Source organism: Candoia aspera, chromosome 8 (genome assembly GCF_035149785.1).
Source record: "Candoia aspera isolate rCanAsp1 chromosome 8, rCanAsp1.hap2, whole genome shotgun sequence".
Lineage (NCBI taxonomy): Eukaryota > Metazoa > Chordata > Lepidosauria > Squamata > Boidae > Candoia > Candoia aspera.
In genome coordinates, this window is record NC_086160.1 from 70,821,883 (window position 1) to 70,848,643 (window position 26,761).

The 26,761-nt window shown below is 41.3% G+C and overlaps 1 protein-coding gene across 1 annotated transcript; it reads left to right on the forward strand.

The window, feature by feature from the left end:
• Window positions 1–7,512: 7,512 nt before the first annotated feature.
• Window positions 7,513–25,714, forward strand: SUCLG1 (succinate-CoA ligase GDP/ADP-forming subunit alpha). The gene is made up of 9 exons (XM_063310627.1): window positions 7,513–7,639; window positions 10,940–11,043; window positions 13,557–13,673; window positions 15,844–16,056; window positions 17,162–17,219; window positions 19,457–19,540; window positions 20,851–21,002; window positions 24,099–24,287; window positions 25,464–25,714. Exons 1-9 carry the CDS (start codon window positions 7,588–7,590, stop codon window positions 25,488–25,490), a joined length of 996 nt encoding a protein of 331 aa, XP_063166697.1. The 5' UTR covers window positions 7,513–7,587; the 3' UTR covers window positions 25,491–25,714.
• The last annotated feature ends 1,047 nt before the right edge of the window (window positions 25,715–26,761 follow it).

Here is a 26,761-nt window from a genome sequence, read left to right on the forward strand (position 1 = left end):
GGTGCAATGTGTGAACTAGCCCCTGAAGTTTGTAGGCGTTGCTGATGTCTTTGATGGCTGTGTGCACCCTGCCAATTATGGTTTACTGAATAAACCATGCTTAAACCATGAATTCCCATGATGTCCATATCAGGCCATTTCTTCTCCCCTTCCCCCAATCTTCAGATGCACCCCCTCCCTGATATTTTTTATCCTCAGTCCTCTCAATTTATCTCTCCCAATTTAAGTTCCTCTGATTGTTCTCAGGAGGTGATGTCATGAGCACTGATGGTGAGCAGGAGGGGGGCCCTATCCAGGGGGGAAACCGCATGTGTAGTAGAGAGAGTTTGAGCAGCCATTCAAAGAGACACAGAACAGACCCGCCTTGACTTTTGGGGTTTATCTGTCTGGGTTTTCTCACGCTTCTTTAGTTTGTTAGGATTTTCTGTCTACTGTAGCAGTAATAAAACACTAGAGACCTATTCCTCGTCTCGGCGTGGTTCCTGCTTGTCAGGAAAGGTGATGTGATTTCCCTGAACTTTGCTAGCACTCTATGCCAGTGCTTCTCAAACATTTTGGTCTCAGAACCCTCTTACATTGTTAAAAATGATTGAGGACCCCAAAGTGCTTTGGTTTATGCGCGTTATACCTATCAATATGTACTGTATTAGAAATTAAAACTGAGAAATGTTTATTTGTTTGTTTGTTTGTTTGTTTGTTTGACTTCGCAGATCCCCTAGAAGGGTCTCAAGGACCTTCAGGGTCCCCAGACCACACTTGGAGAACTGCTGCCCTGTACTATATAATGTAATCCACTATCTTCCTGCTCAAAATGCCACTTGCCATTAACAGTGCATCTGAGGCCTGCATGCAATTTTTAGGTAGATGATATGCACATTCAGGTAAATGATGGGTCATGTAAATTAGAGTGCCAGCCTGAATTCTGGGAGTTGAAGCCCACACATCTTAAAGTTGCTGAGATTGAGAAACACTGCCCTAGGGTATAGAAAACCCTTGCACCAACCTTGCACATGGATTGGAGAGATAGAGTTACAAGATACTATATATATGGTTCTCACTCGCAGAGGCTATGCACAACTTGGTTTGCAACATCTAACACAGGAAGTTGGGCTAAGCAACTTACAACAGAGACTATTAAAAATCACTGATTATTTGACTTCTCAAGAGACTGCAAGTAACCAAAGCTTGACCAAGGATACTGAAGTCATGGTAACATCACATGACTGGTCTTAGGTCCTTGTCTTGTATTCCAGCAAATAATTAATGAAACTGGTGTGAACCTTGATGAAGAGCTTGCTATTGCTGACAATCAAGACCATGTAGACTCAGCCACAGGTTCACCCCAAGGTATGACAGCATCTACAGTTTGGACAAAGGGTGATATAATGAGAACTAATACTGTAAAAGGAACTTGTCTTTTGATGATGCATGGCCACCAACAAGACACAGAATGATGGGCTTACAGCAGACGGCCTTCTACCCAATGTTGGATACTTTGAAGCAATTGCAGGAATCAATTGATAAATTAAGTATGAAATGGGATGCAGAACTTCCTCTAATTAAACACTTCTAATTAGACCTTCTGTTTACTCTCACTAAATTGGTCCAACAAATGGTGAAAGTGGAAAAATGTGACACAGTTAAAGGGGCAGAGCAAAGAAATAACCTTTTATAATGCCCAAAACTAACAAGTAAACCACTGAGTTCCAGGAAAGAAAATTCGAACTCAAATAATTCTGATACAAAGAAATTATCTAACAAGTTTAAATTGAAACAAGGACAGTTGAAGAAAAAAAGCAAAAATATAAAGAATCATGAAACAAGTAAACTGGTTGGGAAGCTAAAATTTAATAGACCGTTTAATATTATGGATGTGTATAATAACAACAAAAAGGAAAAGGAAGACATTATAAGAAGTTAAATAAGAAATCAAAGAGGACTTCAAACATAGACTGTAAAAATAATAACAGTATAAGCGCTCTCTTAGTGACAGTTGACCCTAGTGAGAAGAAGAGAAAATCAACTGCTTGTCAAACTCAAATAACTGTGGATGCGAAACAATCTTTACACCCTTTAGTACCAGAGGATTCAACTGTACTTAACCCCAAATGCGGTAAATGCAAGAATGTCATTACTAAGTTATTTAATATACCCTGGAATCCTAAAGCTGTGCCTAATAAATTGGCTTTTATAAATTATCCTATACCTAAAGGAATGTTATCTCAATTGGAACGGAAGTTACACTTTGTTCAATTGATCCAACATTTAATTCCATCAATCACTGCAAATATGAGTGATTGAGTACATATTTTTTAACTATTTTAAAAGAGACATTGTTACGTCCAAAACAACAGAAGCAGCAGATAATATATTCGATGTTATGGATTCTCTTAATGAAGAATCTATCATAGTATCTCGTTTTTACAAAATACGGCCAACTGTACATCAACCCTGTAAACTTAAAGAACAGCTAGTCAAACCATCAGGGAAAATAACCAATCAAGCAAATCAAGCAAGGAAATGTAATAATGTTTGCCCTTGATATGGAAGCAAAAGCCACAAGAGAAACAAAGAGATTGCAGAATAAACCTAACACTGAGCCTGCTTCAAATTGGCAACAGATGAGATGCTTGGAGGCCAATGAATTAGGAGATAACCCAGACAATCCAGTGGTCTTTACAAGGGACCCTAGGTCCACCCAAAACTCACCAGCAAGTAAATCTAGAAGCAGGAATTACTGTGCTATTTTCAATAAAGAAGGATTTCTAAATCACATTGATGTTGATGATTGACTACTTTCAGAATGTATCCCTAAGAACTCTACTCTGACAGTAATATCCTGGAATATTGCTGGTTGGTTCAACAAATGTAATGATATTTCTTTTTCTCAATATTTAAGCAATTTTGATATTACTCTATTACGGGAAACTTGGGTGCACAATTATCTTTTTCTTCAGGGCTTTACTCCATTTATTGTAAAGGCTTCTAGAACTTCCAAGAAAGGGCGTAACAATGCAGGCTTAGCAATCCTTGTCTCAAGGGCTTTAAAGGCAGAGACAACCTTAGTAGGGCTAAGTAATATGCTATTACAATACAATTAAAATTAAAACATTTTGATTTAATAATCATAAATATTCCCCCTTTATTTGTTCCAATTGTCCACTCACTCTCTTCTTCAGCCTTCTCTCTCCTTTAAGTATTTTTAGCTTTCCAGATGAACCACCTTGTAACTCACTCATGCCCTGGTCATCTTCCATATAGACTACTGCAATGTGCTCTACGTGGGGCTACTTTTGAAGAGTATCTGGAAGCTACAGCTAGTCCAAAATGCAGCCGCGTGGACAATTTTTGGTGCCCCTAGATCAGCACATATTACACCATTGCTTTGTGAGCTGTGTTGGGTACCAGTCTTCTTCCCGGTGCAATTAAAAGGTGTTGGTTATTACCTTTGAAGCCCTTCATGGCATGGGGCCAGGGTATCTAAGGGACTGACTCATCCCCATTGCATCAACCCGTCCCACCGGATCATGCAGAGAGGGCATGTTAAACACCCCGTCTGTAAGAGAATTCCATCTGGCGGGGTCCAGGAAGCGGGCCTTCTCTGCAGCAGCTCTCGACCTCTGGAACATCCTTCCCCCAGAGATAAGACAGATTCCATCTCTTGTGGCCTTCCAAAAAACCTGGTTTTGCTACCTTGCTTGGGACGGGAAGGGAAGTAATCACCCCTGGAGATGGTTAGCACCCTAAAACGGCCCCTTTAGATACACGTGGGTGATATTCCAACTATTATCGTCATCTGGATTTTATACTGTATTTATGTTCAATATTATATTTGTATTTATATTTATTTATGGTATTTTAATGCTTTTATCTCTGTTGTAAACCGCCCAGAGTCCCCCTTTCGGGAGATATGGGCGGTGGCAAAATTTAAGAAAGAAAGAAAGAAAGAAAGAACCAACCCACCCAATTAGCACTTGATCTGCACTCTAGTGGAACAAGGAATGGCCTTTTCATGCCAGGGACTACCACAGCTGAACCCATAATCGCCCTCTAAATGGCCCTGACTACAAAACCTACCATGCTTCATTGCTGGCCATGGTACCTAAGGCTGATGGGAGTTTGAGTTGGTGCCAGCACATTCTTTAGAACCGTCACTGGTTTTGCGTTTTCACCCATGCAGGATCTGTCCTTACACAGATCCACCTGTGGTTGGCCTGCCATTCTGCTTATAGCCAAACAGCCAAGAAATCCAGCTATCTGGATGTGTGCAAATACTGCACAATGCATCTTTTCAGAAGACGTCACAAAACTGCCCCTTTTGGGAGAGATGGGCGGTAACAGAAATTCGAAAAATAAATAAATAAATAAACAAATTCCAGCAATTCAATGCCTCTGTTTTAAAAAATAAATAAATATTACCTTGAACAAAGCAGGAGAGAATGTCAGGAGGTCACATTTGTCTTATCTGCCTCTGGGCCACTCAAAAGCCACTCAAATGCCAAGATAACCTTTAACAGATAAGTGGGGTGAGGGCACTGAGTGATCCCAGCAGAATATATACTGGATAACCAAAGACAGCTGCTTTGAAAAGAGCCGACAGGCCATAAAGCAGCCATCTCAAAGGGAGACAAAATATAAAACAATGTGAGTGAAATAATGAATCAGTTCTTGGGGTAAGGGGGGAAACTCTAATCTGTAAGACAGTTTTCTTTGACCTGATAATACTCAGATATAATCAATTGTTTGGACTGTTGGAGCATCCTGTGGGTAGGTACAAGACAGCGCCAATCACAAAAGACACACTTATCAGATGGTAAACTAGCAGGACGCACAATACCACTCAGGTTATTTTTATCTTGTTTTCTTAGGCAAAGACAGCCATGCTTCCCAGCGGGCTCCTCCATTGTCTGCCGGGAAGGATAAGCTGAGATGCTTCCTTTATCTCTTCCAAACAAGCCAGGAATTGACAGCCAAGAATAAATTTCAGCTACTTATTTTACTGGTGTCAAATTGACTGGGTGCATGCATTGCTCTGTGTCTGTGCCCTAGTTTATTTGTTCAAATTTTGCCACCGCTGATCTCCCCCCAGAGGAGGAACTTGGGGTGGTTTACAATAAATAAATACCATGCTTAATCATGGTTGGTGGATTGGCAGAGTCCATACAGTCCTACCTCACTATTTTCCCCCTCTATCAGGTATCAATTAAAGGAAAGAGAATGCGAATTTGAAATTGCTTTCAAAGGAGAACTGGATGAAATTAATATGGGTGGAATGTGATCTTAATGCAAAGACTATCTACCTGTAGTCATATATCTATAAGGGGGCAATACTATTTTAGTTATAAAGTACAATTGTATCAGTGGAATGTGCCTAAACTTTAACCTAACCAGGAGTGCTTAAAGAAAAAGATGGAAACAGTTGTTCTAATCTAAGGGTGTATTTCTGTGACACACTTAACCATATTTACTTACAGATGCTATATCAGATAATACTATCAGTGTATTTTTCCAGGCACCCCTCATGTTGGCTGGTATTCCAGTCAGCTTCACAGTGTCTGGAATATCAAAGCTTCGTATATGGGTTTTTCATACATGTACAGAATTTAGAGAAGACGAACAATACAATGCAGGTACTCATTGTCTAACAACCACAATTGAGACTGGAATTTTGGTTGCTAAGCAAAGCAAATCCAGACTGATTTTACACCCTTTTTTGCAATGGCCATTAAGCGAATCACAGAGTTTGTTAAGCAAATCACGTGGTTCCCTGTTGATTTTGCTTGCCAAAAGCCGGACAGCAAAGTTGAAGGTTGAAAATGGCGATCATGTGACATAAATGCGAACTGGTTGCCAAGCACCCAAATCGTGATCATGTGACTGCGGGGACACTATGATGGTCTTAAATGTGAGCACCGGTTGTAAGTCGGTTTTTTCAGCACCATCGTAAGTCTGAACCATCACTAAACAAATGGTCATAAAGTGAGGACTACCTGTATGTAGTCAAGTGATGCAAATATTTGAATCAATTTTCTAAATCAAATCAAGCCATCGTATGGATCCAAATGCTCCAAATCCCGTTCTATGATTTAGATGCTTCTGCATGTGCTTTTCCAAGCTGACTTAGCAATCCAAACTGAATCCAGTTTGAATGCCTTAAATCAAATCCAACTGTTTTTCTGAATCAATTCGAATTAGTTTTGCATGGTTCACACAGCCTTAGTACCCAGATCAAGGCTTATTTATCAGGCTTTTATACTGCTGACTCTAATTAGCAGGTGGTAGTCTGGGTTGGGGAGACTTGGTCCTGGTGCATCTCTTTCATCCTTTTGCACCCCTGGGAGTCAGGAGAGGTTAAAAAGGGCTGGGATGAGAAGAGCCACCCAGTCTGGAATCACCCCTGCTTACCCCTGCTTACTCTGCTTACTCAGAGGGAGTTGACTGAATATTACATCCTCCTGCCCCAACCAGTTCAAGTCTGTGTAAGGCACAGTGTGGTCAGCCTAAATATATCTAATACAAATACTTGATTGATTGATTGATTGATTACAGGGCATTTACTAATCCACTTGGATTCTTTATTTTTACCTCTATTTATATTATTTATTACTGTATTTTACTCTCTGTATTTATGGTTATGGTTTTAATCGTTGTAAACCGCCTGGAGTCCCCCGACGGGAGGAGATGGGCGGGGATATATTAGATAGATAGATAGATAGATAGATAAATTTAATAAGAGATGTATTTTCCAAGGATTGACCCCACACAATTCCAGGAAAGATGGGGCTGTTTTAGGAGCTGCTTCAGGACATTTTGACTTATTTGCGGATTCCTCACTGAAGGTCTATCCCTTCAGAGCAATCCTATGCATTTTGAGACAGCCAGCCTATGATTGTGCATGCTGGCTGGGGAATTCTGGGAGTTGAAGTCCACACATCTTCAAGTGGCCGAGCTTGAGAAACACTGGTCTATGTTGTTCCATAGAACTTTCTCCTGAGATCCAGTTCCTATCTTGGTTTGCCATTGCGCAATGTGCCAAACCATAAATCATGGTTCACAAAGCACCAGAAGGGCTACAGTAGCGCCATATAAACCATGGTTCTACCCTGATCTAAGCTTGACGCTGTTACAGCAAATGTTGGTGCTTGCACGACCACACCATCAATCAAAGCTTGCACGAAAAGCTGCGCACCGCAGCCTCGACTCGTCACTAAGTTCCAACGCGGGCAACAGAACTCATGCGCTCCCGTGCCCGAGTTACCGCGCCCACAATCCCTCGCGGCAAGGGGGCCTCTTCCTGGGATGAGACGCCTAAGTGCCTGCCTGACTGACTGGGCTCCCCAAGCTCCCACGCCGGACACGAAACGGCCTCTTCGGGAACGCATCGAAGTCTCCCCGTAGTTCTGGAGGGCGCGGCGGGAGAGGACGGCAAGCCGCCCCCGTCAGGCGCAAGGGGCAGCCGGCCGCGCTCTCCGACGCATGCGCACCGCGGTCGGGGCCTGGGGACCGGAAGAGGTGGGCCTAGCGCCACCCCGGCCCGGCCCCCTTGTCATTGGCAGCCGGGGTGGAGGCACCGGAGGGACGGCGGCGATGTCTTCTTGCGGGAGCGGTGCCCGAGGCCTTGGCCGCCTTCTTCTGCTCCGTAAGTGGGAGACGGGCCGAGGGGAGGGGAGGGGCACCCTCCCTTTCCGGCGTGGTCACGTGGCTGGTTTGGCTGGACTGGCCGCCCCGACATGGCGCCCTCGGGGCGGGTGGGTTTTTTTCGTGTGGTGGGGGGACGCCACACTGCCTAAGCCCGATACTTGTTGGGTGCCAAACATCGGGCGACACTCCCGCCCCACTCTGCCAGCGTGTCCTAGCGTGACCTGTTGGACTCCCTCCCCCATCGTCCGCAGCCAGCGTCATCCTGGTCATGCCGGTTACATTGGGCGACATCCCCCATCCTCCGCAGCAGGCATGGCCTTTTCCTCCTGCTAGACGACCGGACTATCTTCTCCAACCAGTCTGGCCTTTCCCTTCAGGCGTCCTGAACCACATCCCCCATTATCCCCAGCCGGCAAGGCTTCCTTCCCTCCCTGCCTCTCCTTCCATGACCCCTTTTCCATGCTTCGCGTCGTGCCTTGCGCCCAGGGGCAGAGAAGGTTGCCTTTGGGACCAAGGTGTGTCCCACCCAGGAGCCAGAGCCGACGGGTGGAGCGACCTAAAGCCCTGAGTCAAATAAAATAAATAGAAATCCCTGCACTGGACTCCCTGGGCCGTACTTCTGAGTAGAGGTGGGCCTTGAAGCTGCAAGACGTGCGTCCTCGCTGAATTATTATTCTCGTGGGAGAGAATAGCTTCCATCTCCGTGAGTCAAGAGTAGATCCTGGCCTTGTGCTCCAGCTGTTTTTGGGGGTTTGCTTTCACAGGGACTACCTGGCCATACGATCACAATGCTGCGCCCTTGTTGGGTTCAAGAGCCCGCTTCGGAATAAAGACTGATATTTCTTACTGTTTCTTACTTATTTCTCTTATTTCTCTCTCTAGTATGGATAGAATCACCGTGTGCTCACTTCCTGAAATGAAGGTTGATGTCCCTTTTCTCAGCTTGTGTTGTAATAGCAGTTTCAGGTTGAAATTTAATAGCTGAAGTGTTCCTTATCATGGTTCATTTGAAACCATAATGACCTTACATTTCAACTGGGAAAGATGTAAGAGTAGTTTTACTTTTTTGTTTTTGTTTTTGAGGGAAATGCTCCTCCTGTTGCAAAACCATTAGTTACTGCAAAGGTGAGCTAGCCTTGGACTGCAGGCTGTATGCGGCCCCCTGTCCTTCTCTGTGATCCTTAAAACAACTCGAGTAGGCTGGGGATGAATATACTGTTCGTTGTGGTTGGGGGAGAGTGGTTGGGACATCTTTAATAATTAAAAGTGTTCCCCTGGTTGCCAAAAGAGTGGTCCTGACTATATTGCTGGGAAGTAGAATTGTCATTCCTGTAATTATTGCTTCTGTTACTTGGGATTGATTCTTACACATGATCGTATGGCTGCTGTATTTTTTCTAGGTTGGGGGAGGGGAATGGTGGCTTTAGCTAAACCCTTCACAATGTTCTGAAGTGATCTTTTGGTTTTTTATACCATGGATCCTTAGAAACACTGCAAAGCTGCCTTTTTTGGAAAGAAAAGCAAAAGTGGGACTTTTGTTTGAATACTGGCAGCTGTGTTGTATCCTGAATATCTGCAGAGAACAAGAATCGGATAAGTTCATTGCTAGAATTGTGTTGAGTTGGTATCTCCACTATGGGCAGCTAGGCGAGCAGTGTGTGCAATATCATTGAAAAAGAGTGTTTTGTTTGCACTTGTGGCTGGATGCTTGATAAAGGTAATAACATGTTGTAAGCTAACTATTTTTGGAAAGTTTAGCTTGGAGGTACGTGTGCAAACCAATGCTTCCTCCATGACTCCTTCAAAATATTCAATTCCTCCTGGGCTCTGTTTCACAGTTTGTACTTGTGAACTGCAAGTACAATCCCCAATTTGTGTATGAGCATCTCACAGTTACACTGATATTTTAACTCTTGGTGCTGTTGACATGCATTTCTTCTCTTTCTTCAGCAAAATAAAAATGTACTGGCAGTATGAAGTTCAGTGCCTAGCTAATGCTAAATGGGGGAAAGGTCTGAGTCCTGATTGCTCCATAATTTATTAAACAAGCGTTAAATGAACACACTACTGACACTGGGACAATAAAACAAGAGTTGGGTGACACCCAGTACAGGGTTTCACTCCTTAACATTCCTTACTGCAATGTTGGCTCCTTCTGTATAATTCATATTTGGCTGGAGAAGCAGCCAAGACTTTTGACCAGCCTTTTTTAACTTGAGTCCTTCCACATGTACTAAGCCACATCTTCCAAATGCTGCACTTTTTCTGGAGTTTTAAGAAGTGCCATTAAAGTTCAAACACCTGTGTCTACCTGGTTTGACCGTTCCTTACAGGCCTGATCAGTCCTTGGTAACCAACTGACTTGTGGCCCCATTCCCCAGTCCAGCCTTCTCTCCTCTACTTGTGCTTATGTGTGCAAGGTGGCAAGCCTTGTAAAACATGGTGGAATCCAGTTCCTGATCTCATACTGTAGCCCAACATTATACAACCTGGCTCCTTTCCTCATCTCCATGGTACATGAGTATTAAAATCACGCTGCAGTTCCAAGCGCCAGCTGTTTTTTAATTAATTAATTAATTAAATTTCTATTACCACCCATCTCTCCCAAAAGGGGGACCCTGGGTGGTTTACAATACAATCAAGAATTAAAAGCATATAAATTACAATATAACAAACCAATACATAAAGATAAAATAGATATAAAATCCAAGAGGCTAAGATCTTATTCATCTACGTTTTCTAGGTTGAAATTAAAATGGGTTTAATTGCAGTGTGCTGAGGTAATCAGAGCTATTAAGAACTTCAGAGGGTAGTGCAGTTGCGTGCTTGGTAGACACAGATCCCTTGTTCCATGGCTCCAAGCTTAAGGCTGGGGTTTGATCCAAAGTTTCTGAAGTACTCCAAGCACTTCAGAATCATAGAGCTGGACCCCTTGCCCAGACTGGTGAAATTGTGGACTGATGTTTTTGTGCATTAAAATATTAGAGAAGCAACTTTGATTTTGTACTTCTTTTTATGTACGTATGTATGTTGGCATGGGCTCAGCATGGAGATTCCCTTCGCTGTCATTTCTAATATGCAGTTCCCAGTATTACTCTGATCAAGTCAGCAGCCAATCAGCTTCCAGCCTTTTCTATGCATTTTGTTCCAGTGTGTTAAAAAAAAAGAAACTATCATGGCATCTTTCCTGTAATTTTGAAGGAAGAAGTATGAGGCTTCCTAAGCTGCTGACATTTTGCAGATACTCTAGAAATGAATCATTTATCATTTATCATTTTTCCTGTTTTTAAATTTTTAGTGCAGAAGAATGGGGTACGGCACTGTTCCTACTCAGCCACGCGGAAAAATATGTACATCACTAAAGATACAAAGGTTATTTGTCAAGGTTTCACTGGCAGACAGGTGTGTACTTGAATGGCCAACTTCTTGTACCTTTGCTCATGTTGTAGTATAGTAGCTTTTGCTCTATGTTTGTGAGAAACCTGGGGTTCCTTATCAGGGCTTCCTTATTGCAGAGATCAGAAGCAGCTATTAAATCATCCTACAGGTTTTTTACTCACTTCGTGTAGTTATAGAGAAGTTTCCTAGCATACAGAACAATACTAAATCACCATACAGAAAAAATACTCCTTATATATTGGGTCTCTTTTTTCCAGAAAGAGTTTAGATTCTGTTTATAACAGAAAACAAACTCTGGGATAGTGAGTTATTTCAAGCTTTGCCGCAGCTGTATTGAAGGAGTAGTGTACAAAATGTTTTGAGTCAGAATGTTCTAACCCTGAAATGTCCCATTTTGGCTGGAACTGGTCCTTCTGAACTTAACAGAAGGGTTCCAAAATTCTTTCTTGGAAGTGTTTTGAATTCAGAACAGGCCGCTGTGCTTCTGGAAACCGTGCTACTCACTGTATTAGCACCACTGGCGTGCTGATAAATGTATAACAAGCGGTTCTCCTAGTCCATTGCCACTGCCACACGCTGCCAAATACTGATGGGTGCCTAGGAGTCGTGGTTCAGCTGTGCTCTCACCCAGCTTGCACAATTCCAAAAAAATTAACAGTTGGCTCTTGTGAGCCAATATGAGCCGGCTCTAGCACACCACTGATTATCACCTAATATATCTGACAGATGCTTAATACATCATAAGTACACACATACACACCAGTTCATACTTTCCAGCATACTGTTTATGGTTTCATAATGAATATTTCATTCATAATTAATCCTCTGCTTTCACCTCTTTGCACGTATACATTAATTCCACAAGATAAAATCAACCTCATTCAAGGCCGCCTCCTTTCTGTTAGTTTCACAGACACACAGCATATTGATTTTTCTTTCATTCATTTCAGATGTTAATTCATGCTCTTTACCACTTAATCCTTGTACATTCCAAGTCACACTGCTCCAATGCCATGGTTGCCACCAGATGGGCACCTATATAAATGTCTCACCACGTAAGCATATATAGTAGATTTCTGCCACCTATCAGTCTTCCGTGCACTAGGCTTTTAATAGAAGGTTTTAGTAAAATAGAGATGCTGTAAACTAGGTTACCAGCCTTAGTTGTACCCATGCCATATGTAGCGTTCTGTGCCAGAAGTAAGGCCAGTATGAGCCAGTGAGTCAGTTCTGGCACATGGTGGTTGACATACAACAAGCGCACATTCCTCAAGCATGTTCATTTTATGTCAGTTAAGATCGCCAATCTTATCTTGCGAAATATAAAAGCTATCTTTATGTTTGGTCGATTATATCCAACTAGTTAGGAGGTATAGTGGCTTCTTCCAAATAATTAGTTTTAATTCAAGTTGGAGAAACTTTTCCTTTCTCCTTTCAAAGGCTATGCCTATGTTAGAGATCATTTCTTCATGCGACGTTGTGACAATAAGTTCCTTCCCTTTGGTCCTTCTGCGTCTTCCTCCCGTTGCAGCGGCCTGGTTGAAGAGTAGGAGATCCCTCCTACAAGGACTTCTGAAACCAGGCCAAGGCCTGAATAATGTTAGCAAGCAACCTGTTAACCTAAAGCTTTGGTTAATTTGGGCTAATGAAGAAGAGGGAGGTTTTTTTTAAAATTTGAAGAGCTAAGATTAAAAGGCATTTTCCTCTTCTTCTGTGGCTATTTCAGTAATACGAAGCTAGAAAAGGAAATGCTACGCTTCGGCACTTGTGGCACAATAAATTTGTTACTTTCCTGGATGCTACAAGACTTGTTTTTGCTTTTGCTGCACCTTGGTAGCACTGTTTCTCCTCTGGAGACATGCAACTTTCTGTTTGTTGATAGTTTCCATTGTAAAGCCTTTAACTGAGTTTTCAGTAATCTGCAGCTTAAATAAATTGCATAGCTGAATAATCAATCAGATTTAGAATTATTGAAGGGTTCAGCTGTTCTAGTTTAGAAGTCATCAACAGGGCAAAGCGAGGACAGAATTCTTCCCGTTTTCATCATGTAACTTACTTATTAGCTTGTCTGTACAGCCTTTCATGCCATGCTAAATGTATAAAAAGCTGCTGCTTCATGGATGTGAACTTGTGTTTTAGTTCTAGGGGTGATAGATGTCCCTAGTCAACACGTGGAACTGACAGGCCTTTTGTTCAAGGCTTTTTCGGCTATCAAGAAAACTGCAAGGTCTTGGTTTAGTGCAGTTTACCTATTTAAATGATTGCCGTCGTAAAAATGATTGCATAATGTAGACTGGTTTGGACTATACCATCTTAAACTGGAAATTTGGGTTACGTGGGCACATACCTTCCTTTTCTTTTTGCAATTGCAGCAGGTCCTTTCATTTAGAACAGCCTGGCTGTCTCAGAAGGCTTGTTCGTTTCTAATCACGTGCAGGACAAATGTTCTCATTGCTTGCTTATTCTCTCCCCCTACACCCAACTTTATCGTGCTTCTTGATTGTACCTCCCTGCAGGGCACTTTTCACAGTCAGCAGGCCTTGGAATATGGCACCAATTTAGTAGGAGGAATTTCGCCAGGCAAAGGGGGCAGAACTCACTTGGGGCTTCCAGTTTTTAACTCCGTCAAGGAGGTAAGCTCACTGAACCGTATGCCGGGCGCTGCTCTGTCTTTCATTTCATTGTCATAGTGTTTCTATAAGGCTGTTTTGACCTACCTGCCTAGGCCCTAACTTAAATTTCTGAAGTCCTGTTTTCTCTCTGGCTCCCACAAACCACCAGATTGGTGGCAAACAAGGACAGCAGGACCTTTTGGACATGAGTCCTCACCTTTTGAATCCCCTGCCATTTGCGGTCTTCCAACAGGTTTTAGAAAAATCCATTCTGCTCTTTCTTGACTTCCTTTACTGTGTGTTTCAGTTACAGCTGCTTCATCTGTTAATTGGTTCATGGACTTTTTAAAAGATACTCTATATTTGATATGTTCCGTTAACAACAATAACCTGTATTTTATTTTACTTGCTTTTTTTTTTTTGTACTGGCAGGGTAGGAATAAAATGGGGTGGGGAGTTTAAGCTGAAATGTAAGGTTGTAACAGTGTGTACCAAGGACATTTTCTAACAGCATGAGGAGTGTTGTTTACTTGAGAGTCGTTAATTCCTCAGGGTGGAAATTGTTGCAGAACCAGTCCCAAGAATTAAATGTGGGCATAGTATCTAGTTGTATAATTAAGCCATCCTAACTTAGGATTGGTGATTTAGATTTTAATAGGGCTGTGTGAAGCATTCAGGAGAATGCTTTGTAAAGTACATTAACATGAATGAAGACCCCCTCATCAAATTGTTCAAGGAGCCACTTCTTTTGCAAAACTTGTGTGCTACTTTGAAAGCTCCCCCACCCCTCAGCTTTCTTTGCACACGGGTGCAAACACAGCCACTTAGCTTTCTGTGCCAAGGTATGTGCAGAGAGCCAGGGATGGCTTTTGAAGCAGCTGTGGGAGTCTTGCAAAAGATGCAGCTACTTTAATGGTTCAAAAAGAGGTGTGTGTTTGCATTAAAAGATGTTATGAACCACTTCTTTCGAATGCTGTCCAGATCCCTAGATTTTAATGGAGTCTTCATATTATATTCTGTTTGGTCATGGAAAAGTTGGTAGGCCAATTTTGTTCAACATGGTGCTCCTTGTTGCTTTTAACTCTAATCCTCCCCTAATCCATAATATCCATGATGCTTTCTGGGGGTGGTGTGCTCTCTGTGCAGGAGGGTGCCAGTTGCCCAAGATTTAGAGAAAAAAAAGACAACATGGAGAGATAACAAATGCTGAGTGTTTCAGATCAAGAAGTATTCATACAATATGTCTTGATCTGAAGCTTGCAACATTTGTCACTTCCTAACGTAATGGAACAAAGTCAGTTAATATAACCAAAAGACTCACCAGAATCAATCATGTTCAGCTGGTGAACCTAGTCATCGTGATCTGTAAACAAGACAAGTGAACGCCTCATTTGTATCATTACAAGAGGGCCTTCCATTTGTATATTCTTGTTCTTATTCTTTCCTATTCAGGGTTAGAAAAGCTCTCTGGCTTTGGTCTGGCTTCAAAGCCAAGGTTGCCTTCTATAATCAACATACACATTTTATGCCTGCCCCTGACTAGGGTAGCTTCCTCACTGTGGTATCTTGCAAGGGTGTTTTGAGCATGGCCATGAAGCTAAGAAGTCTGGGAATTGGAAGCCCAGATATCTCTGGAGGGTGCCAAGTTGGTGGAAATGGCAAGAGAGTTTAATCTAAGTCAGCAAACTACAGTGTTTGCAGAAGAAACCATCCACCAGGCAGATCTAAGCCTAATGTTCAGACCAGTTTTCAAAGAGGGCTGTAACTTGAGGGAATGAATTATCACTGGCTAAGATCCATGAAACTGCTTGTGATGTTTCAGTGCTTCCCTTTTCTTTTTAAAGCTCACAGGTGTTTCAAAATCCCTTCACTTTTAAATCAGCCAGTTTCTCAAAGGCTCCATTGTCACTTAGAGCACTTAATGCTTGCTGGAGAATTGCTTTCATGCTTTAAACAAATAATACAATAAATGTGGGCCATGTACTTTATTGATCAGCTGTTTGCCAATGGGTCGGTGCCTGAATCTGGCCAATAGACCTTAAGGGGTTTGGTCTGGTACAGAATGATTTCGATGCTCATTAAGAAAGCCAGGTGTACAAGAACGTTAATTTCTAACGACACATGTATTCTTACAGCATGCTGAATGCCTCAGTAGAACAGTGATTTTAAAAAAAGTGTATTTGGATCTTAGGCTATAGTAAAAACGGGTGCTACCGCCTCAGCAATATACGTGCCGCCACCGTTCGCTGCTGCTGCAATCAATGAAGCCATTGACGCAGAAATCTCCCTTGTTGTGTGCATTACAGAAGGTATTCCCCAGCAGGACATGGTGCGTGTCAAACACAGATTGCTTCGTCAGAACAAGACTCGACTTGTTGGCCCCAATTGCCCGGGAGTCATCAATGTAAGGGTTCCAAGGAAGTTTAAATGGTTGTGTTTTGGACTTAAAAGCTTGCAGATACTTTTTCCCCTAAAGGTTTCTCTACCATGATATTAATATCCTGATGCCAGTTTAAGTGAAGTAGTAAAAGTATCGATGTAGGACTCTGTGTCTACTCTCTGCAATGGAAACTTAAAGGTTTCCATTTATCTTTCTTCCCCCCCATTTTTTTTTTTTTAATCATCATGTCCAATTCTCAAAGACTGCCTGGACAAGTCCCTGAAGTTTTCTTGGCAAGGTTTTTCAGAAGTGGTTTGCCATTGCCTCTTTCCTAGGGCTGAGAGATAGGAACTGGCCCAAGGTCACCCAGCTGGCTTTGTGCCTAAGGTGGGACTAGAACTCCCAGTCTCCCGGTTTCTAGCCTGATGCTTTAACCACTACACCAGACTGGCTCTACCTTACTGAAATCAAATGGCTTAGATGACTCTCTCAGCCCATGTGCCCTATCTTATAGGGGGATCCTCTATGAGGATAAAATGAGGGGTGCCCCGTGGAAACTGTCTTGAGCATCTGGAGAAAAAGTGTGGTATAAATCTTTGTATAATAACTATTCTAACCTGCTCTTTGCCATCACTCTGAGTGACTGTGTTCTGATTCCACCACTTCTCACCTTCAACTGATAGTCTGGTTTCAGGGTTGTGAGTGGGGAAACGTAAGTTCAAAAGTCCACTTAGGTATGAGATTCTCCTAGGTTTGTGCAGGCTGCGCTACAGCAGTGTTAAGACAATGAAGCGGAGGGTATTTATAAACCAGCATTTCCCAAGCTAGGCTTTAGGAACCTCTGCGTTGTATAGTGAGAACATTAATTATGCAAACTTTTTTTTTTTTTCAAAGCCAGCTTGATTAGCATCACTTATGCAGGGCTGACAGTCTGTGAAAAGTGAGTTTGAAAGTACAGAGGTTCTGTAGCAAATGCATGGGAAGCTGTGTGCAAACTGAATCCCTACACATACATGCTTTGTATTTCTAGAAAGTATGCTTAGGTGCATTTCTAACAACTTGTGCAACAGATTTAGAAAGAAACCTAAATAAAATCTGATGAAGTTTTGGGGTTCTATTTTGCTTTTAGCCTGGAGAATGTAAAATTGGTATCATGCCTGGCCACATTCACAAGAAAGGAAGAATTGGTAAGTTCTGAAAAAGAGACACGAAGCATTTTTAAAAAGCCTCTTTGCTCTATTGCAGAAGATTGTACATTTGAATTAATGTCTGTATCTTAAAAATGCATGTTGATAGGATTATGTGTTTTCCTCCAGGAGTCAAATTGGGGCTTCACAGTGCTCTCTTGAGTGAATGAAACTGGAACCTGTTTATTGACTTGATTTAGTCAGTCTAATACTGACAAGTGAGAAGCCAATGCAAGGGTAGAACTTAGTATACTCATGCCAAAGCAGAAGTCTTTTGACCAAGCTGCAGTTCTGTCTCCAGACATTCTGGTCAAGTATGGAGGTTGCCCATCTAAGTTTGTCATCTGTGTCAAATGCTAGCCCAGTCTTCTTAACAGAGGCTTCCTCTGAAAGAACAATTAAGCCCAGCAGGCTTGACTGCTTGCTTTCTCCAAGCTCCATTGTGACTGATGTTTTGGTAGGTGCTGTTTTCTTATCTTTCTGTGTGCCCAACCATTGACACTTTTTTTCTTTTAATAAAAAATGAAGACTTGCTGTTTTACTTTGGCCAGCTTTCTGAAATTCAGATCTGATTCTTGGAGCTTGTGTTCCAAGTTGATGACCCTGGATTTGGCACAGATTCTATTTAAAAAAAAAGGCATTTCCAGCATTTATTTATTGCTGTATCATCTGTCTATTTTGGCACTTACTGACAGAGTTACGTACCATCTGTAGAACATTTTATACTAATACTTTGTCAAACGATCGCTTGGCGTAAATTTATAGATTTTTTCCACAGTTCTTCCCATTGTTGTATTGGGGCTGTTTCTTTGAAGTTTTGCATCCAATTTATCATACATGTTTTTTCACGGGTTCTGTCTCCATATCCTATCTAAGTAGATGTTTATATATACAGCCTAATAGGTGGTCTTGATTCTTTGTTTCAAGCATTTCAAATTCTGTCATTTTTCTAAATCTCCCATCTTCATTTCTGAGGTTAGATTATTTTTTCAGCAGTTTCTAGATATGTCAGCCTACCCTATGCGGTGGACGTGCAAAAAACCTCAAAAGTATTGGAAAGACATACCCAGCTCCATTCAGAGAATCTTAGGGATTTAATTTGAAGTGAAACCATATTTTTTTAAACTAGGTATAATTCCAGAACATATCAATAAAAAATACCATAATTTATTAAGATGCATGCTTACGACCGTGAGGACAAACTTTGCACAGCTCTGAAAAAGCAGCAACAACACAGCACTGATGATATCTGATTGGGATCTTAAACTTGGAGAATATGCAGCAGTGGCGAAACTAACAGTATACATACCAAATAAAAGTTTAACTAAATTCAACAAGACTGGTTGCCACAGTATATATTCCACATTACGCAGCAAGGTAAATACATACATTTAGAGCATGGTTTTTAAAGTTTACATCTACTGCAAATCAGTTGGAGAACTAAGAAGGGGGGAGTCAGAAATCAAACATATTGTTTTTAGGGATGCTTTTTCTCTTTTTAATATTTATAAACAAAGTTCATTATTAAGCTGAAAAATTCATATTTTTCCTTTTTAATATTATGAAAACAAGTCAATATACTTTGCTTGGTATCTTTTATTAATGTTTATTTTGTTTGTTTATTGTTATATTGAGCATCAGTCATATAATCATAGTAGCTATCTGTCCATTTATAAGACATCTTATTAAAAAATGTATCTTAATTTTTTTTAAAAAGGAAAGCAACGTACACAGAATTTTCAAGTCGAGTATATTTGTCCCCGCCCAGAGTCCCCCGATGGGAGGAGATGGGTGGGGACAAATTGGATAAATAAAAAATAAAATATTTCAGACATGTATTGATAATGGATTTAATGAGAACATGACAGACTTTGCTAAATTTTTACAGAGCTCCATTTGTTCACCAACCTGATTGGGACATTCCACTAGGCATAAGTGGGATTTGAGTAAAAAAGACTGCCACTGGTAGGCAATTTTCTTTTTAAAATTGTGCCTCCAATTCCAATCGATCTGGAAACATTCTGGATTTGCTAATGCATATTTGTTACAATGGGGTTGTAGGGGTGATAGAGATTCCCCCTGGCACTTCGTTGTAATTCTTGAATCCCTGATAGAGCATATGCTGCTTGTATAAGAATAATTTGGTTTGTCCTTTGTATCATAGAAACACAAATATCAACTTGATACTTCATTCCTCCCACCCTCCCATGATACCTTTTTTCCTCCTTATATTTCAGGTATTGTATCAAGATCTGGCACTTTGACATATGAAGCTGTTCATCAAACAACTCAAGTTGGACTGGGACAATCCTTCTGTGTTGGTGGGTTTGAGAGAGGCTCAGTTCATGTGTAAGGCAACACATATGATTGTAGAAACTACATAGACATGCTTCCCCTCTTCCCTTCCATCTTAAATGTGTATTTTGAAAGCTGCTGAGAAATAACGCTGAGGAAAAAAATATAGCAATGTCAGGGGGGAATTCTGGTGATTGGGAGTGAACTGTGCATTGCCCACAGTTGCATTCACAAAATATTCTGAGTGTCCTTCTTTACTCACAAGGTAATAGCATGACAGTGGAAGAATGGGTATCCTGCTGAGTTGACTTTATGATGGAAGTTACATAGTAATGTCTGAAGCCAGTTCAGAGGAAGGGCAGTGTAAAAATCTTAAGGTCTTCATAGAGACCTCTTGGTGCCTTTGCTTCTGAATAAAATATTATTATTAGAAATCCCAGCTATATGAAGTTCTGTAGGATTTCTGAAGCCGTTTTGCAGACAGATGCCTGCTTCTCCTGTGTGCAACCTGCTACCATGGAAAACTGCCCCTGTGGGAATGGGTTGCTGTAACAGGCTTCTATTTATAGTACCAGTAAAGGTAGGGATATACCATATTAAATGTAGTCCCTACATCCCTCAGCGTGGTGGTAAGACAGAGAGTAGGCTCTCTACTGTTCATGCAAAATGGCCTTGAGTCAGTAAAATAAAAGTTTAACAAAGTATCAATTTATATTGTAATGGAATTTGCAATTCCAGTAAATAGGCTTCTGGCACCCATCAGCTGAGGTGATAAAGCTGAATACGTATGATTAAGTTTTCTAAATAAATTGTCAGCAACAGAACATTTGAATAGTTCAATTCTGCAGGCTAGGGTGAAAGATTAATCTGGGTGTGAAAACAATGAATTGATGAATTCTCTCAGTTTTGTTATGTAACTCTTCTGGTATCCTTTGGGTTCCCTTCTGTTTCAATTCTGGCTGGATTCTAATTTGTCTGGACATTTTTTAAGAATGTACCCCAAATTAACCTCATTGTACAAATAACATACATGCCTTCTACTTGCTGGAAACTGCTGGGGAGCAGCAAGGGAAAAAGGACTCTCTCGCTCCTGCATGAAAGATTTCCCATCTGTATGATGATTGGGAGTGTGTGTGTTACATGTTTTTATTTTGCTGAGCCAGGAGGATTGTTAATTCTTGAAAAAGAGCAGTTGAAAATCAACACTAAATCACTATTAACACCTTTACAACAATTGTTCTTTAACAGGAAACAGACAAGGGAGTCTTAAGAGTCAGCAAAATAGCCTCTGAAAGCACAATATTGCCCCTTCATGGCTTTTTTTGTTTTGTTTTAGGGATTGGAGGAGACCCATTTAATGGGACGAATTTTATTGACTGTCTGGATGTCTTCCTAAAGGATCCCCACACTAAAGGCATAATATTGATAGGGGAGATTGGTGGAAATGCCGAAGAAGATGCTGCAGACTTCCTTAGACAAAATAATTCTGTAAGCTTAAATGTTCTAAAAATGTCTTCCTGATGTGTAAATATTCTGATTTTGAAAGGTTGGTGGAAGAAGTTACTCATTTAAAAGTTTTCTAAAGCCATTAGATTGGATCCAAATATGTCTTTCCATTCAGGGAGATTTTTATACTCTCGTATAGAATGATGCCTGACAAAGGTGAAATTCAGTCTGAAAATATGCTTTCTTGCACACAATTTTCCAGAGAATAAGAAGACAGTCTTTCCTTGTTTCCTTATTTGGTGAGGTTGGTTGATGCCTCTTTCTTTCTTTTCCTTGTTCCCATCTGAGTTTGTTTTCTCTGCCATCTCTGGTCTTTTGTGCTGTTTTTGCATTCTTGTATTGTTCCTTGTTTTTATAACAATTTGTAAACTGCCCAGTGCTGCTGGGAGTCAGGTGGCATATAAATGTAATAAATCATTATGGTTGGTTGCCCAGTCAGCCAGACGTTTAGACTGGATTTGGCATTTCTGTCCATCTAGTGAGTCCTTCCCAAGGACCTGGGATAGGCAGATGTCGTGGTTTATTAATATTAAAGGTACCGTCGCAGGATGTGAGCTGTTCCAAGTAAAGCTGCCTTTTGCAGTTGACGGATGGTGATTTTGTCAATGCCGATGGTGTTCAAGGGGTGCTCCAGATGTTTTGGAATTGTACCCAAGGGACCTGTTACTATTGGTACTGCCTTTGCTTTCTTTTGCCACAATCGTTCTACTTCTATCTGCAGGTCTTTGTATTTTGTGATTTTCTCCAATTCTTTCTCTTCTATTTTGCTGTCTCCAGGGATTGCACTATCCAGACTATTTTGTCTTTCTTATCAACAGTTGTTAAGTCTGGGGTGTTGTGTGGCAGATGCTTGTCTATTTGAATTCTAAAGTCCCATTGTTGTTGTTGTTGTTGTTATTCAGAATTGCCTGTGGCAGAGCTGATGGCAATCCAGCTTGAAAGTGCTATCACCCATACTATAAAAGCTGGAGAGAGGGTTTTTTAAATTATTATTTTGCTAAATCCTCAAGGTCTACCAGTTGGGATTAGATGCTAGAAGGGATGGAAGAAGATAAGCAGAACTACGGAAGGAGGTTATGTGTACGTGCTTAGTCTAGAAGATTTTGGATGGTGGGAGGGGAGGGGTTTTATGTTTGGTTCCTTTGACTTTCTTTGTTTTAGCAGTCATATTTGGGATGTGAAGCAAGGATATTTGTCTTTTTTTGTGTGTGTCTGTCTTTGAGTCAGTGTTGACTCCTGGTGACTACCTGGACAAGTCCCTGCAGTTTTGTTGGCCAGGTTTTTCAGAAGTGGTTTGCCATTGCCTCCTTCCTAGGGCTGAGAGAGAGTGACTGGCCCAAGGTCCCCCAGCTGGCTTTCTGCCTAAGCTGGGACTAGAACTCCTGGTTTCTAGCCTGGTGCCTTAACCACTACACCAGACTGGCTCTCTGTCATAGCTCCTGTTAAACAGTCAGGTACTAGACCCCCCTGCCCCTTTCTGATTTAAGGTGAATTACCCTGAGATGTACAACTAAATTCAGATCTGTTTCCTGCCCTTTCCTGAACATTAATTTAGTTGCAAGTATAAGCTAACTAAGCTGTCCCCATTGCACATGATGGAGATAAACTATGCCAACACTCAAGTCTTGGCTAAATTGATCATAGTTAGCATGATGAAGTTTGGGGAAAAGAAATCTTGTCTTCTTTTTTTTCAACATAAGTTTTCCATCTTTTAAAGTCTAGTGATACAGTGATGAGCTATGTTCCCAATTTTGTAGTTTGCAGTGAATATTACAACACCCCCAAGTTGCCAGTGCATGGAAATGGATTTAAGTACAGGTGTACAAACTGTCTCAGAGCATTTCTGATTCCAGACTTGATGTTCTAACCTTGGAATAGGCTATTCTGACTCACTAGAAATAGAATATGTGTTCTGGCCTCAGAGCAGGCAATTTCAAGTGTGAAACTAGTTCAGAGAGTCCATTTCAATACCAAAGTCCATTTGGTGACACTGGAACAGACTCAGGACAATTGCAGTGAAGTTGGAATGGCCTTCCTGAGATCCAAGTGAGATGTTGTGTGGTTAGGCCATTCTGACGACATTTTGCACACCTGTAAGTGGGGCTAATTTTTTTTAGAGTTAAACTTTCAAACAACTCCCATCCAGTAGAGTGGACAAGTTTTGCAGGATTGAGAATCAATGTATAGGCTGCAGGATCACATGAATTATTTTAAAGAAAAATGGGCAGATTATGGCAGTTAAAATATTCATGAACTGAGAATACCCATCTCTCTGATGAGAGGTGGTTGATAATATTCAGACTCCTTGCACTATCTTGAGGTAATCTCTTCATAAGACAAATATAAGAACTGCCCAGATGTTCACCGGCACAGGCAATGCTTAATTGGAAAGATTCCCAAGCTGTGATGGAAATATACAGCTCTGTTTATGAACGGGGTGGCTGGGAAGTTGTGCCAAGTTTGAAAATGGCCAGAATGAAGTGTTGCATATTTCATTGGATGTACTGGGGAAAAGAAATGATCAGCCTCAGGGGTTCCTTCATGGCAGAAAAGCACCAATGAGAACTGGCCTTTGATTTCTCCCATTAACTTTTGACAGCTTGCCTGCTGAATGTTCCTTGACCTGTTCTCTACACTACTGCAAATTTTCATGGGTCAACTACTACATGTTTGTTGTCATCAGTTTTAAATTATAAAATAATTAGCTGAAGTAGTCAAAATTCTTCATGAGTGTACATATATTCTGGAAGCTGCCGTTCTATCAACCTGGGCTGTGGGAAGTTGGAATTCAGCACCATTTGAAGGGCCGTCCAATGCCCGTTTCTGCCCTTGAATATCTTCAGCAAAAGCTGTTTTCGGTCATCACAACTTAACTTTATTCGGTTTTCCCGACCTGCCTATGCTCAGCAAGGCAGTTCTGCTCCAGTTTTCTTGGCCCCGAATCTCCAGGCTGCTGTTCTGGCATCCCTTTCTGAGCGCTGAGACACATCCTTTATTCTCCGATTGCGCTGTTAATTGCGCTCCCTGGGCCGATTGTATTTCTGCCACACTTTCTGAAATGCACATTTTTCATCCCAGGGTCTGGACTCCAAGCCCGTTGTCTCGTTTATAGCCGGAGTCACTGCTCCTCCGGGCAGGAGAATGGGCCATGCAGGAGCTATCATTGCTGGTGGAAAAGGCGGAGCAAAAGAGAAAATTGCTGCCCTTCAGAACGCTGGTGCCATTGTCAGTATGTCTCCTGCCCAGCTGGGATCGACTATGTACAAGGTTAGTGAGGCAGTTCTGGAGAGCCTGTGTGAACGGGGCCACCGACCTGATGCATCCTGTGAATTACAGCTCTGCTGGGGTGGAACCAAAATCTTGGCCATTGTGAAGAGTGCTCTGCTTCTTTCTTAGGTGAGGCACAAATGGAGACATTTGGAAATGTGTGTTCCAGCCCTTACTCGATCATGAGACATTTCTCTCCTGGTTTAGCTTGCATTTCACGTTCCTTGTGAGGATAAAATGAGGCAATTCTTCCATGCCAGGCTGATTTTATTTTATTTCTTTTTTTGCAAAAAGGCTGGGGTAAATAACACTTCCCAGGCTTTGTTCACATTTCTTCTCCAAGAGGGATGAATTCTAAACAGAGGGGTATCCTTGATATATACGGCTTTTAAAATGATTAGATGTATCTGCATCGTTTACACTAGCACGTAGTTTCAAAGAGTTTGCACTTTCCCACATCCTATTCTTCCACTGCTAATCAGAAAGGGAAGAATATGTGGGTTTTAGAAAAGTAAGGACCGCGAGGATTCAAAACAGAGATTGGTTGAACTCCTTCTTAATAAAAGGAGTGGATTAATGCCCTTCCTTTATTTTAGAGGATTTCCCTATTTTATTGTAATGAAAGATACAGATTTTATTACTATTATTTTGGTGGTGGTGGGAGGTTTGCCTGGCCACATTTTTAAGAGTTCTGTGCCATTGCCTTTGTCCCGTGGCTGAGAGAGGGTGATCAGCCCAAAGACACCACTCTGGCTTTGTGCCTAAGGTAGGACTTGAACTCAGATCTCCCTACTCTTAGTCTAGCGCCTTTCCCACTAGACCAAACTGGTTGTCTGTTTTTAGTTACTTGAACATGCTGCATTTTCCTGTTCTTTTATTGCTAGCGCCTTGAGTGCTCAGAATTAAAGGGGTGCTTTCAGCACTGTGTTAACGGGTCTTGTAACTAGCTTATCAAATGTTGCTGTAGGCCTCAGAATCAGCTAGCAGTTCGCATTGGCCGGTCTTAGTCCCTGCAGTTATGCTCACCTGCCTTTTTGTGAGATCAGGGCATTTTAGCAATGCCCTGTTGCGAGGCAGGCAAAGGCGGTCTGGGAAAGTCAGACGTAATAAGCAATTGGCAAGTATTTGCTGCAGCTATAATAAAACATCCCCTTTCTCTTTTTCTTTACCCTCAAGGAGTTTGAGAAGAGGAAAATGCTATGAGAAAAGAGCTGTTGGAATGTCTCTGCAAAAGTAACACACTCTTCACTTCCCTCCACATCTGTATTCTTCACTTACTCCTGTTTATTTGTCGGAATACAGCAGCGCTCGGTCTTACCAAGCCAGCTCTAACACCACTGGGGTAGATTTTGGTGGTTCTTCACTTCAGATATGATTGTACATGATAGTCAGTGAATAAATCTGCTACTAAATTTGGTTCTTTGAAACCTGGATGCTTGGTACCTTTTTGCTTGCATTTCTTGCATCATTCTATTACAGGTGATTTAAAAAATCAGTACCTCCATGGTTTGGAAGTTTTACAAACTCGTATAATTTATACTTTAACATTGCTTTTAAGTTTCCGTTTGGGGTTTTTGTGTGTTGTTGGTGGTTGTGCCTGATGCAGAAAGCTATGCCTCCTGTTGTTTGGGTTCATCTATTGGTCCTCAAAAGAAATTTTGTATTAAAAATCTTTTTTTTTCCCCTGAGCTGATTTTTTTCAAAGTGGTATTTAAACTCCAGGAAGGAGTGAAGATTGTGGACTCTCTTGGCAATAAGCATGCTAGAGGTGAAGCTGCAATACTCAGGAGTATTAGTTACGTTCACCGCCTTGAGTTATTTATAAAAATAATAAAGGCGGGATAAAAATTAAAATAAATAACAAACTGAACTTTGGATTGGTTTTGATGGTTCTTATGTAGGTAGATAACATTCTGCTCGTGAAATTTTCCTAAATGAAAATGGGGAAAAGAAATATAAAAGGCTATTTTTTTTATATTTGTGGAGTAAGTATCTTGAAAAGTTTGAATGTTATTTATCATTCACAAGGAAATCTGATCCTTTAGTTCCTTGTCCCACTGAGCCAAGCCATTCTTCTGTTGGATGTTACACGTCCTTAAATTTTATGTAAAAGTTTATTATTTAAAATTCTGCATGTAGAATCCTAGTGTTGATTTCAGAATGATGGTGCCTTTAAGACCAATCCCCGCATACATATATCTCTCTTTTTACTTTTATCGTCTTCCATAATAAACAGTTTCCCATCAACTTCTTTGAACTCAACCTTCCTGCTTTGTCTTTATGTTAGAATCTATTTATTTATTGGTCATATTTACCGCCCAACTCGTATTATGCTGATGGCAGTGAAATGAAATAACTTTACATCACATTCGGTGTTAAAACAAAGGGTGAAAGGGTGAAGGTACCACCACCTTTACCAAATGCTGTACTGATATTGCAAAGAGTTGTGCAGTTACATTGAAGGATGGATGGGT